The sequence below is a fragment of the Triturus cristatus genome, chromosome 3_2 (assembly GCF_964204655.1).
Source record: "Triturus cristatus chromosome 3_2, aTriCri1.1, whole genome shotgun sequence".
NCBI classification, from domain to species: domain Eukaryota; kingdom Metazoa; phylum Chordata; class Amphibia; order Caudata; family Salamandridae; genus Triturus; species Triturus cristatus.
In genome coordinates this window covers 810,469,559-810,484,674 of record NC_140584.1, presented here as the reverse complement: position 1 = coordinate 810,484,674, position 15,116 = coordinate 810,469,559, and the positions used below count along the sequence as shown (strand labels likewise).

General features: G+C 43.2%; 1 protein-coding gene across 2 annotated transcripts in view; it reads left to right on the top strand.

Moving 5' to 3' along the window:
- Window positions 1-2,745: 2,745 nt before the first annotated feature.
- Window positions 2,746-15,116, top strand: part of NBEAL1 (neurobeachin like 1) — a 978,461-nt gene continuing 966,090 nt past the window's right edge. For both annotated transcript variants that reach the window (XM_085648956.1, XM_085648955.1), the window contains exons 1-2: window positions 2,746-3,008; window positions 9,132-9,603. In XM_085648956.1, the coding sequence (XP_085505082.1) occupies window positions 9,529-9,603 (75 nt within the window). In that variant the 5' untranslated portion in view covers window positions 2,746-3,008; window positions 9,132-9,528. The remainder of the gene's footprint in view (window positions 3,009-9,131; window positions 9,604-15,116) is intronic.

The window sequence follows — 15,116 nt, the reverse complement described above, 5'->3', positions numbered from 1 at the left end:
ATTTTGTTTTAGCCGCCATTTGAGTGATGATCGAAACTAACGTCTGTCTCATTTTGTGTCTGCCTCATCGAAAAGCAGCTGCCAATGTACCCTCTGTACGTGTGTTTCTTCAAGGTTGAGTTTGCTGTACTAATGAATAAACTGTCCTTATCATTGCATACCTTTCTGTCTAGATAGGCCTGTCCCCACAGCCTAGAGCGGTGTGGGCAGGCAGAGTAACCTTGAATGCAAGATAATGAGTCTCCCCAGTTCCAGGATTGTAGCTCATCCTTCTGTACCTCCTTTGTTCACCAGCTCTCAGACTGGAAAATTCCTGTCTGGACGTGTCTTCAGGGGTATTGTAAATGTACTTTATGCCTTCCCAGGTTGCCTAAAGTCAGTCCCTCTGCAGCAATCTAAGGAGGCTGGTCTGACCGGCTCCGCTCGAGCGTATACTAATGAATAATTTTGGTTTGTATTCTCTACTGTCTGACCGACTCTTCATTTGTATGGAAGGCTGAGAGGTGGTCGCGGGTGAGCCAGGTGGCCCTAATCGGGTCACTTCCGTCTGTCACTGGGTGGCAAACTGAGGGATCAGCCTAGGCGGCAAAAGCTCTAGCTACACCACTGACCAGGCCTTCTCCACGCACCTACAGCATCCCCCTGTGTTCCCCCCTCCAATACGAATGCCACTCTACGCAAACTTAAGAAGGTAACTCTTCAGCTGGACAAACCAGGTCCCTGTATTCGGCCTGCCCTCCATTGCAGCAGGCATGAACTTGTGACATTCCCCAAGTCCAGTGCAACCAGACAGCGGCAGCCGGCACAGGTAAACGCGGTGAGGCAGGGCGGGGGCGGGGTGAGAGGGGGGAAGTCGACAGATGACAGACGGCATAGGTGTAATTAAATAAATAATACCTATTCCGTCATCTGTCGGCTTCCCCCTGCAGTGCCCTGCGCCGCCCCACCGCGCTTACCTGAGCCGGCGACCGCTGCAACTAGAGTGCCACTTTCTGCTCTTAGGATCGATTTTTACCTAAAACTTTAAAAAATCATACTTCCAGTTCCGCTGATTAAATTTTTGATGTTTTTATATCATTTTATTTATTAAATTTTAATCTATTTTTCCAAATTGGTTTGGGATGGTTCTTGTGTTGTGTTTGCACTATATTACTGTTTGAGTGCTGCATAAATACTTTACACATTGCCTTATAGCCTGACTGCTTTTGTACCAAAGCACCTGAGGGTTAAACACAGGTTTATTTAGTGGCTTTTGTGGCTCACCCTGACAAGGGGTGTGGTTATTTGAGTGGGGCTCCCATTCCTCTCAACTAATAATCCAATTTCTTATAATAGCTCATATAAAAAGTAAAACTGCAAGATTCACAGTGCAATGTACTGTAACTGTTGCCTAAAAGCTACTACCGAATAAAGACATTACACATGAAAAAGGGGCAACGGCTAATTTTGGCTGCTGGCTGCGCTTCCTTGCTATGATTCTGCCTTGCCATAAAGTAATGTCACCGTAAAGAAAAAGCTAATTTCTTGCTGTGGTTTTTGGCCTGAACGACACGTAGATAATGTTGTTTTAAGGTCGTTTATCAAGATTCACATCGCATAATCATGGTTAATTTCAGAAATGTATCTCATTACATCAACATAACTACTTTGTTCTTCGCATGCTAAAGTGTCAATCAAATGGTCACTCGAAATGTCACACAAAAGCACATACAAAACATCGAACTAGCACACATAAGCAATCAGAAAACTTGGTAGCTATGTGAAAATGGAAATTGGATCTAGTCCTGGAAAGTATTACATTCGGTGTGTCGGGGTCTCTTGTGTATACATCTTATATTGTCCAGCAATAAATCGTATTCTAGTAGATTTCTTCACAAAGGCCTTCCGTGAACTAAAGTGCCACAGCTAGGGGGACGTTTGGTCCTGGGGGCTATTATCAGAGTCTGTGCTGGCAGCTTGTTCGTTCACGTGTCTATTCCTCAGGGGTATGCTGGAGCTGTCACTTTTAAACCAATCAATAGTGCTACTTCTTATTTCCCTACCCGCCCAGGTTTCAGAACGAGGCGAGAGACTCAAGCTACTTGCAGTTGAACGCGGAAATGAGAAAGGTTGCACGTCTGTCGTTTACATTCGCTATCAGAGCGGCCATCTTTAAGTGCATACATTTTAGATAAAAATGGTACCAATAGGGTACTGTCGTAATTATTTGAAGTGCGTGTGTAGGCTCATACCGCATTGTTTGTAATAATTGTCTTACAGAGAAATAACCATCAGTATATTTTGGCGAAAAATATAAAATTTGCAAACTTTTAAAAATATAAAAATACTCAAGAGGAACCAAAAATGCTATTTTTGAGTAAATTACGTCTTTGTTACTCCTTCATTAAACTGCTTCGACAATAACGTTCCTCTAAAGAGTGGCTTTTTGAGCTTTTCGTGGGGCTCATCAACATGACGTATCTGCCCTCCTTAAAAAGTGGCGACTTGTTATTAAAATCTAGGAATTTCGAATCTCTGGGGTATTCTTTTTCACTCAATTCGTAACGGGGACTTTATCAACAAACACAATAAATACAAACAGGTCAATCAAACCTGATAATACAATGGTTGCACATGTAACAGTTTGAAGAAATCAAAAAACTTGTAATCTTAAGGTTATTTTGCTAAATTGTGCGCGAAACTTTCGTCTCCTATTAAGCATAAACCCCTTCAGTTTTTAAAGTGGCAGGTTGACACGACTGTCCCGTAAGCCTAGGTGGCAATACCGTCACCGGGCAGCGCTGTCGCCGCAGGGAGTTGGCCGAGCGTGTCCTGGAATGTAGTCGGGGAGGAGTAGGCTGGTGCGTGCACGGCGCTAGCCTTTCCATAGCCAGCTGGTGCTGGGTTACGCGCACGCGTCCCCGCTCCTCCTAACCCAGCCCCATCGCCGAGTCAGGAGGAGCAAGCAGTGGGAGTCCCGCTGCGGAGCTTCTGCGACCTGAGCCCCCGGCATGCAGCTGTGTAGAGGGGTGAGTACAACTCTACAGTAGTGGATGGAGGGCGGGGGTTCGGTTGCGACCCAAAGGAGGAAATTAAAGGATGCTGGGGTGCAGTCAGACCCACCCTTCATCCCAGGGGATCTAGGTCTTGACGCGCTTCACCGTCCGCGGAGTGTCAGAAAAGAGAAAACAAACAGTGACCCTGGTCCATAATCTCTCTTGTGCCCAGTGACAAAAAGAGCAACAGTAAGCTCCCCGTTCCGAACTCACATACTCATTTTGTGTACTCACCTCAAAGACCTTACCATCTTCCAGCGCGTGCTTGCCTCTGTCCAGCCCTCACACCCTGCCCCTAGCTGAGCCCTTTCACTCTGTGCCCATCACCTGCCCGTTTCCAAACTTGTCTTCTGTCCCAGCCCTACCAAGCCCACTCACCGTTTCCAGCTCACTGCGCATTTCCCTCAGCAAACTAATTTGACCTTACTTTAATTTTTACATTTTTTAAAGTTGTTGTAGTTATATTATTCTTATAGCCGCTCCTATAAGTAGCAGTTACATAACGTTCTGTATATGTACGTGATGGCATAAAGAGCACACGAATATAAAGTATGTAATATTATGGTCGGTCATTCTCTTGTAGCCCTATACTTGCCGTAAGAGCACACGTCTATTTGTGATTACTACACTCGCTGTAATCACGTGATATAAGAAATCGTTGCGTTAGTATAATAATATTAGTGCTTTTGGTAACATTTACAGTAGTTTAAAACTCGCATTCCAAAGAGTTTTTCCGTATTATAGGGTGTTATGGAGAGCTTAGTAACACAGGAGGCGGGGTCTTGAAGCAAGTGCGGCTTTTAGATCTGCAATTATTCAAATGACAGGGACACAGGAGGTTTGAATCGGGACAGTAAGCATGCTGTTTACATAATAAAACATCAACATTGTTTTGGGATGTAAACTACAGAGTACACCTCCATATTTATCCTCGGTTAACTTCTTTGCATTTGGTTGTTCGTCCCTGCTGTAGCCTAGGTTTTACAATGAATTCATGGCAGGTGTGACCTCTTCCCATAGTAGCGTATGACTCGTGAAAATTCCATTATTGGCATGTGGGACCCACACTTGGCCAACCACCAGAAATGCTGATCTGCCTTCCATTCTCCATGTGAATGTGGTTTGTGGAGTTTCAACTTTAATAATAAGTCACCACTTATTAACGATTTCTACGTCCCTGTTCTTCTTTATGCGGACGACGCCGTAATCTTGTCTAGGACCCCTATTGGCCTACAGCGTCTGATGGACAGGTTTTCGCAGTTCATCAAGGACAGGAAGCTGCTGATCAATAAATCCAAAACCTTCATTATGGAATGTGGTGCGGGACATAAAAAACCCCATGCCTTTTTTATTGATGGGCACAAGGTGCAAACAGTGGAGTCTTTTAATTACCTTGGCATTACATTTTCAAAATCGGGCGGCTGGTCCAGTGAGATTAATCACGTCCGGGCCAAGATGGCGAAAAGCTCTCATGGAGTATTTAAGTTTGCCACCAAAATTGGAGACAAAAGGATCCAAGACATGCTAAAAAAATTTCAAATGAGATGTCTTTCAGTGGCTCTTTATGGTGCCGGGGTGTGGGGACATACCGTGGCAGGGAATTTGCAAGTGGAGGAAAATCTCTTCCTTAAGAGGCTCCTGTGTTTGCCCAAATCAGTTTCCAACGACCTGGCACACAGGGAGCTCGGCATTTTACATCTTTCCGACTTGCTGGCTATAAGACCACTAATGTTGTGGCGTTCCGTTTGGTCAATAGAGGAGACCTCCTTAAATAGAGCTATTATTGGAGATTGTCTCTCCATTGATGACCACATAAAAATCCCCTGGATCAAATTTGTCCTCAACTGCTTTTTAGAGATCTATGGTTTCAAACTTAAAGATGATTGTTATGCCCCCTCCAGCTTGTCTAAGGAAGTGATGAAGTCAGTTTTTATGAACTATAAATCAGCGAGGCGGGAAAGGACCTGCAGTAATTTAACTACGTGTATGTTTTATGGAAAATACTGTGATACTGTGGGTTTCCAGCCGTATTTGAGTTTAGTCACCCGTTCTTCTCACCGGTTTGTCCTTACTAGACTAAGGTTCGGGATAGTGCACCACCTGGTGGCCTTCCCCTGTATCAAAAAACATCCGGTGGGCCCATGTCCATGTGACAATGTATCAGTACAAAGCACCATGCACCTTCTTCTATTGTGTAATTTATACGGTAATTTTCGTCAAGCCTTTTTAAAGCCTATCCTGTTAAAATATGGAGTTAGGAGTGTACAAGATGCCATGAAGTTGCTTTATAAACCTTATCCTGATGTTTGTTTTTTCACTGCTACTTACCTCCTACAAGTTACCAAAGCAAGGCCCAGTATGCTCTTTTAATCTTTTTTAACTGTTTTAACCATGTAATCTGCTTTGTAGTATTATTATTATGGTTTTAGGACTGATGTATTTGATGTGTATTTGTTTATGCTTTTATGGACTTTGTGTTTAAGCTCCGAATAAAGCCTTATGAAATGAAATGAAGTCACCACTTAACCGTTCTTTTAATAACCATGTAGTATTTTGTGTGGATTGATGGGATTGAAAGAGTAGTCTGATCGCGCGGCTTGTGAGTTTTTAATTGTTTACTTCCTATTGCGATCCTCCTTCTCTGTTAGAGTTGCCAGATAATGTTGGTGCAGTTATTACACTTTGGAAGCGATTTGTATTTTGACATTTAACCTTTTCTCTGCAGTATAGGAAAGGGCAGTTGTAATCGGCAGAACACATGGCCAGTTGCGCCATTCTTTACCTTTTCGTAGGCCGAATGTGTGTCAGAAAGCTTAGGTATTTGTGCTGGTAGTGACACAAGATGTACAGTGACTGCCGTCCACGCAGCACATGCCCTTCAATAAGGTTATGACGGTTTTTTTAATCGCCTCAGAGCTTCCTCTCCTGTGCCATCCTTCATTGACCCACTGGGGACCGTGGAGGAATTCCCACTAACCTCTAAAATGTCATTATGTGTGTTATCCATAGGTGGCCTTTGAGTGTGGCTTTTTTAGATCTAACTTGACCATGCAGCTCTCTATAAGCCTTATTTGCTACCAGTTATTTCAAATATACATATTGCAGGCTGAGGCTCCACCCAGAGTGTCAGTCTCCCACCTCATGCTATTGGCTACTTTATAGTATTCCATCTTCCAGAAACTGCTTCCGTTATAATACACCAGGGACTATTTTAAATTCGAAATGTACCGAAGCAAAACACATTTAGTTCTTTTATCTGCTGTGTGCACAATATGTAGAAAGGAATCATTTTTGCTAGTTTTTCCATGCACTGGCGAAACCAGTAGGGCAGGTTTTACTGTAGTAAACAGCATTTGTGCATACAACATGTGTATAAAACATGTGCGAATGCCTGTGTTTACATGTACTGCTACAATAAAGCCAGACATATTGGCTCTGCCAGTGTTTGTTTCTCTTGGCACAGCGGCAGGTGGTGCGAAAAGTGACCAAATCTTGAAGATATGTGGATATTTTAAATCAACCATAATGTTTTTAACCTTTAGTTCCATTGCTATGCCTGCTTGAACAGCACTTTGTCTTATGCTGGGTTTTGTACTCTACTGTGCATTTTTGAGCACACCTTCAAAAGGCCCATGGAATAAGTATAGTTGGAAATTTGCCACAGGAACAGTAGATGGACTCAAGTTGTGATGCTTCTTTTAAAATGTTAGCACCAATAGTTAGTATCATAAAGATGTGTCGTAATTTCATATTTTGTCTTATTGCTGTCTGTTGATATTGACCTTTAAAAAGAGTGCCCAAATATTTTTTTTCTGCTCTGTTATTACTAACATTAATAACAAAAATCTGAACTTGTTCAGAGACTGGACCAAGTTATGATGCCATTTTAATTTGAAAAACTTTTTACATTATGCTGTATGTCACATGTGTTAGGGTTTTTTGGAGGGCATGAGGAGTTAAATGTGATATATTCTCACATGCCTAATCTGTCCAAAACCCCTGCGGCTTGCCTGATATTTAAATACCCCTCTAACATGAGAAATTTTGGAGTAAAGACTTATTGATGTTTTATTACTATTTATGTTTTTTGATTGCAATGTACGCTCCGTTGTCTCAGTCATCTGCGAAAAGTACAACCCCAACCCCCGCCAGCAGTACCCATGCTTACACCCTTAAACACTAAACCTGAATACCTACTAACCCACTGGGACCTTCTCACAACTTAAGCCACAATCTCCATCAAGAACTTTGTGGACTTGGGAGCACCCACGGACCCATGTCCCCACCACATCTTCAACCTCGGAAGCAAGATGATTGGCGACAAACTCAATTTCCTGAACATCGCCCTCACCTCTGCCTCCTTCCCTGAGGACTGGAAACACACTGAAGTAAAGTCCCTCCCGACGAAACCATCCACCGACCCAGCAGAGCTGAAGGACTAATGACCCGTCTCCCTGCTATCCTTCGCAGTGAAGGTTCTCGAGAAAGCCAGCAACTCACCTAACACCTGGAACAAACAACCTCCTGGACCCCTCTTACTCCGTATCCAGCGCCAACCATAGCAACAAAACAGACCTGATCGCAGCCACGACGACATCAGGACCCTCCTCGACTGCAGCGAAACGGAAACTCTCATCCTCCTGGACCTGTTAGCCACCTTCAACACTGTATTTCGCCTCGTTCTGATCCAAAGACTCCACCACATTGGAATCCAGGGAAATGCCCTTAAATGGATCGCCTTCTACCTAATTGGAAGAACCAGAGAATCTGTCTCTCACCGTACAACTCGGAAACCAAGAAGATCATCTGCAGCATCCCCCAAGGATTGCCCCGCAGCTCCACCCTCTTCAACATGTACATGACACCCCCCCCCCCCGGCCAGCACCGTACGATCACACAGACTCAACATCCTCTCCTATTCCAGTGACACCCAGCTCATCCTCTTGCTGTTAGAAGGCCCATCGACCACCATAGGCAACTTCCACAGATGCATGATGAACGTCACACATTGGATGAAGGACAACTGTCTCGAGCTCAACAAGGACAAAACAGAAGTCCTCATCTTTGGAAACAACAACTCGCCCTGGACAAACGCTTGGTGGCCCACTGAGCTTGGCCCACTCCGACAGACCATGCCCCCAACCTCAGCATAATACTGGACGATAAACCAAGTTATTGTGGTCTCATCTGCCTGCTTCTACATCCTACATGTGCTTCCCAAGATCTGCAGATGGCTCCCAGTCAACACCAGAAGGACCGTCACATGGGCCCTCATCACCAGCAGACTGGACTACGAGAACACACTCTATGTAGGGATCACGGCACACCTCTTGAAGGGACTAGAGGCAATACAGAACGCAATGGCAGGACTCAACCTCCCCAAAAGGAGCCACATCACAACTCACCTCATGAAACTACACTGACTCCCAATTCAGAAGAGATGCCAGTTCAAGATGTTGACCCACGTATACAAGGCCCTGCTCGACGAAGCATACATCAGCAAACACATGCCTTCCACCGACTGACCAGACACCTGCAATCTGCCATCCTCTTCATCGCAGACAACCCCTGGATCTGCTGTGGCAATAGTGTAGGATGCTGTTTCTCACACCTGGAATCCAAGACTTTGAATGGCTTCTCCCTGCACCTCAGGTTCACCTCATCGCTCCATGAATTCAGGAGGGGACTCAAGACCTGGCTGTTCAAATGAAAAGATCACAACACAGCAGCTTACACTCTCCAGCACCTTGAAACCCTCACAGGTGATTCGCCGCATTCTACAAATCCTTGATTGATAGACTATGTGTTGGGCAAAAGTTATGTGGTGATGGGCCTTGTGGCCTCAAAGCAGTTTGCGTAGCACAACAGAATCATACACCCCAGTGTTTTATTGGGGTACAAATAAGTTCATTAAAACCACCTATTTGTGAAGGATTTTTTCTGAAACCTTTGATCATCAAAATATGCATGATAGGTCTCGGTGTGACTTCCCACTCCATAGTCTCATGGGAAGACTAGGTTATCATTCATAAGAGTATTTGTTTTATTCAGACGTTTTACACAATGTAATTGTGGTGTCATTTCTGTTTCCTCTAGATAAATCATCAGATGTAGATCCCGAGATTTCCACCACGACTGGGTTCCTTGTTTGAAAATAACATTTTCTGTTGGATAAAGCTTTCGTATTGGTTGGAGATGATCACTGATTTCAGTTCCGTGGGTGGTTGAGGAGTGGTCCTTGGCTGAAAATCTGAATGATTTTTCTCAACCATTCAAATGTTGATGACTTTCCTCAAAGTCCCTGTCTTCTTTGGGGGCGTTTCTGCTTCACCCTACATGGTTCCCTTGGGTCAGGATTGTGTATTAAGAGGGGGAGGTCAACCTGTGTTCATCCTCTTTTTGACGGAGAAACTTTTCAGAAGAGTTTGTCATAAACCAACCAAAGAAGCATGAAGACGACAAAATGAAGACCCCTGGATTTTAAGGATAATTTATGAGAAAAGGGCGTGGTGGAGATATGGCGTCCAGTGAGAGGCTCTATGAACTCTGGATGCTTTATTGTGCCAAGGTAAGTGTTGCCATTTTTTTAAATCCCGCAGGATTTGCGATTTCCTTTTTAGTTATTTTGTATTCGTATGGTTTTATGGAACTTTGTTTTGGGCAAGCAAGACAAATTAGCCCAGAGTCACCCATTGATGTGATAATGTTTCTGTACTTATTTTATAGTGTCATCATTCCGTTGCTTAACTGAAAAGTTTTCTTGACGTGTTTCTGTGCACAGTTACTTGTTCTGATGACTTGCTTTGTAAAAAACGACCTACTACACATTGCATATCTGTTACACTTTGTTGACCTTGAGGTTGGCAGATTGTATTTTATTTATTCCCAGAGATCGGTAGTATTTTACTCATTTGAGGCCTCTTGGTTGTTTTTGTTAATCTGCTGTACTCCCAAAGCATCTCGAAGCAAATGCTTAATTAGATAACTAAACAGTGCTGCTTTCATAAAATAAAATGGGTTTCAGGTGGCAATACACTTGTCAAAACATTTTGAGAAATGTACCCGTGGTGTGATTTTCTGCATGCAGTGCCGTACAAATACTTCATTGTTAATTCATAAAAGCTCCTTGTTGGGAATGCGAATTGGGATTTGTTTGTCGTTGCCTGTTGCATAGAATATTAGCTTCTAATCCATACCTAGTCCTCTCAGTAGAATACAGTAGACTTCCTCCATTCTCCTCTCTGCACAGGTGTGCCAAATCACGTTTCAAGGACCATACAGCCTTGGATAGATTATATTTATTTGTAGGTTCTGGTGAAGCTTTTAGGACAGTTTTGGAATGACATTGAAGTGATAGCAGTGAGGCCCAGCTAAGCTTAGGATACCTATCAAACTCTTTTACTACTTAAATGTATTTTTGAATACACAGGTGATATTGGAGCTTCGGTTCTGTTTGGCAGTTGTATTCTATATGTTTCCCTACACGTGCTGTTCAGCAGTGGTGGTGATGCAGGTATTGATTGTTTTTTTCAGTTGTCTGATTCATTGAAGAAAATTTAGCTTTTATCACTTTATAATGTATACTGTTTTTTTCTTGTACTCCCGCTTAACACACTTCTGAGTTTTAGTTCCTGTCCCGTCTGTCTGTCTGTCTGCTACTGCTCAGCCTGAGACGATGTGCCACATTTACAGAGTTAGTGTTTTGGGAGAGATTGCTTCAGTTGCAGTGGTGACTGATTATTGAGCATCATCTGTACCACGATACTTAATAAGGGAACTGCCTAAATTTATACAGGAGTCCTTCCGCGAGTCTTTACACACACCCCATTTCTCAAATAAGTAGTAGAGGCTCCCTAATTGAGTATCATCAAAGCCAAAACTCCGAGATTGCCAAATGTTTAACAGCACACTTGCTTCATTAGCGAGATGGGCGTAACAAAAGTACATCACATACATTTCAGAGACATGTCACTCAGCTCATGCGAAAAACCTTAATGGCAGACACTGATTTATGACAAGACTGCCGAAAAGTAACATTGAGAGCCATTAGGCGTGCTGCAGCACCCCCTAAATAACCACGCAGGAGTTCAGTAGGTGAATTAACAACAAAGATGCCTTTACATTATTTTTATCTTGTCACATTTTTTTTTGATAATCACATTTATTTGCATTTGTAAGAAACAGACAAACAAAAGACTGCAGGTAATTGCACACTAGGTCAAATTCCATCCTCCGCAGATAGCAAAAGCTCCAGCCACAATAAACATATCTTGTCACATTTGCTGACCGTTTAAAGACCAAGGGCAAATGTCAGGCTATGTCTTCGAACAAATGGCTGCTTATTCTTGTAACATGTAGATTGGGGTTTGCTTTCTCTGGCTGCAAGAATGTCAGAGGATTTTGAAAGTGAACTAAGGGTACAGGGAATGGAATGGAAAGGAAAGGCTGTATGTAGAATGTCAGTTTTTTGTAACAGAACATTTCAATACCTGTAAAATAACTGTAAAATATTTCAGAATATATCAGCTGATAGGAAAGCACAAAAAAACACCTTTTTTTTGTAATTCTGAAGTGTGATGGAAACAAATTTTAATAGAATTAAAACATTTCAAGATACTTTACTTGGTGATGTGCAAACAGTAAATATATGCTAAAAACGTATTTCTACATTTTATAATTTGTGCGCTACGTAGTTTTATCTGTAAAACTGCATGTCCGTGCAAATGGCGAGGTAAATTAAATGGAAAATTTGCTGTCTGTAAATGATGCTTTAGTAATATATTTGCGACCATATGCTCCAAAACGCCCCACAGCTGCATACCTCATCTTTGCCACTCTCCTGCCAAATGCACATGACATATATAATGCTTGTTCGTTGAGTGACACTTGGATTCTTCAGAATCCCGATGCCTTCAGTGATGTAACATTGATGTCAGCACTCCCACTCCAAAGTTTTTTGCTGCACTAATGTTTACAGGTCTTAACATCTTTTAGCTGGTCAGATCCTGTGATTAGACGCAGCTGGTGGATATGCATTTAAAATGTGATTGCATGTAATTTAGACCACACAGGCATACTGTTGTTAAGTGTCTTGACCATAATTGAGTCGTCCTACTATGAAATTAGTGAAAAACCGCTCCTTGGCAATTTACCAATTGTCGAACAAGAGAGAGAGGAGATTGTGCAAGGAGATTGAAGGTTAACAATGCCTCAAAATATGTACAAAGAAAGATATACAAAATTGCTCCTGAAATGTGCTCTTATGTACAATCTTTGTTTGAATACTAACTGTTCTACTCTTGTGGAAGGCTGTATTATATTTTATACAACATTACTAATGTTTCTCCCCAGATATGTAGACAGGTCATTGATCAAAGGTACAGCTGCCACAATTCTACTTATTACCAAAAAAGGCAGTTGGCTTGGGATAATCAGGCAGTCAAGAAGAAAAGGTACAGCATCAGAAAAAAGTAGAAAAGCAGAGCAAATTTTGCTGGAAGAGCCGCAATCTCGTGTAGATGACCACCAACCTAGATATCTAGTATAAAATGTGTGCCCACCATCGCAAGAGAGTGAAACCGTCAGCAAGATATCTACTGGGCAACTATAGGAGCTTCTTGGGATATGGCATAGATCGATGCCCTGATACCAGCCACAGTTGTGGTTGGGAAATAAGGCTTTCCCGTTCCCTGCATTGTTTCTTTGGATTGTGCAAGGAATGATTTTTTGTACTTGGAAGCAGCTTGGTGGTAGATTCAATCGGTGATAAACCAGGATTTGTTGTTTAAAAGGGGGAGCTCATGTAAAAAAATGTTGCCCTCTTCTGCAGTGTGTCTATGAAGTCATGTGACCTGACTCGCATCAGTGATAATGGGAGTTTCTGTTTACTGCACTGACATGCGGCATTCAAATGAAATATTTATACGTTGTCCAGAAGGCCTTGTGAATGATGAAACATGCTTGTCTGGCTCACAATCTGGTTTCTGGCAGAAAAGATTCTCCAACACGGAAAGACACCCCATGCTGCTACGATGCCTCTTGCACAATACTTTGCCTTAGCTGCTGGTCCATTAGCGTCACTGCCAGCGGCCTCTATAAAACAGTTCCATCAACCTGAATAGGATCCTGAGACATACTGGAACTTAACATAATGATAAATACTTAATAAACAAGCATTCTGCTCCAGGGATATTTTTGACAAGGGTTGGGCTTCCCCCTAAAGTTATCACACCCGGCACTTGTGACATACTGCCAAGAGCCCGACCTTTGTGGCTATCGTTGTAACTCTTGAAAAGTAAACCTTCCTTTTTCTTCTACAGTTTGTTTTTATGCAGGCCGATAAAACCAGTAGCATGTCATAGAGCTTTTTATAAAGTACAAAATGTAACACTTTTTAAAATTCTATAGTTGTCTTTTCTTCTCATCTAGTATACACATCAGAAGACATATTACGCTCTCCGCCGACTTAGTCTATGTAGTACTAGTTACATGATGCACCGTCTGTCATTGATGTGGTTGTCCCATGTCAAAACTCTTAACATTCTGGCATTTTCAAACTTCATAGAATAAGAAGCCTCAGCTGCACCAAACCACATTTACTACTGCATTTAGCCAATTTCACTCCGCCCATAGCCTTTCATCCTCGCCGCCAAAAAGTATTAGAAGCAATAATGAACGTCTTCTCTAAATTGAAGGGTAATTGGCTGTAGCCTTTTGGGGTCAAGTGAAAAGGTACCGCTATTATACGGGTGAGTAATAGTTGAGTCCAGACTTAAATTAAGGTCTCTTAGATAGTTCAGCATCCACCTTTGTGATCTGCATGTTGAAAGTTTGAATCCCAGTATGGTTAACCCAGGCTCTCGTCCTTCAGAGATCCATAAAATAAGTGCCATTTTCAGTCCTATTTGCCTGCCTGCTTCTGTGCATTAGTTCAGCTCTGCCTTTGCTGTTAAGCTATGGTTATCCCATATGGATGATCCTGGCCTTTTCAAAGCTGATAGCGTATTTGTCTCATTATCATCTAATTATCCCTTAGTCCACCCCTCAGGCTCATATCTTTGATTTTTTTAGCCATCTACTTTTGTTTGCTGTTTTATAAACAAACGCAATGGACCGCACTCCGCTAGCTCCTCCTCCGGGTCGCCCCAAGGGAAGCTGGTACATGAAGTTCTTGAGGGGTTCACCCCAGTGGGTGCAAGTAAGTACTTGTTGAACTGATGCTCTCTCATGGAGTTCTTGAATGGTTCACCCCAGTGGGTGCAAGGAAGTACTTGTTGAACTGATGATCTCTAGACCCGATACATGTCCCGGGTTTTAAAATATCGCCCGAGACATGGCTTGGGTTTCGGGATAACTTCCCTCCTCAGTAGAGAAAATAGTCAGGGGTAGAAGAGAGAGCCGTCAAGGGCCTCAGTGCCCACACAGGCACGCAGGTGCGTCGTCCAGGAGCTCGTCAGCCCAAAGCTCGAAGGAGCCATTTTATAAACAAACGCAATGGACCGCACTCCGCTAGCTCCTCCTCCGGGTCGCCCCAAGGGAAGCTGGTACATGAAGTTCTTGAGTGGTTCACCCCAGTGGGTGCAAGTAAGTACTTGTTGAACTGATGCTCTCTGATGGAGTTCTTGAGTGGTTCACCCCAGTGGGTGCAAGTAAGTACTTGTTGAACTGATGATCTCTAGACCCGATACATGTCCCGGGTTTTAAAATATCGCCCGAGACATGGCTCGGGTTTCGGGATAACTTCCCTCCTCAGTAGAGAAAATAGTCAGGGGTAGAAGAGAGAGCCGCCAAGCAACCGTCAAGGGCCTCAGCTTTGAGCTTTGAGCTGACGAGCTCCTGGACGACGCACCTGCGTGCCTGTGTGGGCACTGAGGCCTTTGACGGTTGCTTGGCGGCCCTCTCTTCCACCCCTAACTATTTTCTCTACTGAGGAGGGAAGTTATCCCGAAACCCGAGCCATGTCTCGGGCGATATTTTAAAACCCGGGACATGTATCGGGTCTAGAGATCAAACAAGTACTTACTTGCACCCACTGGGGTGAACCACTCGGGAACTTCATGTACCAGCTTCCCTTGGGGCGAC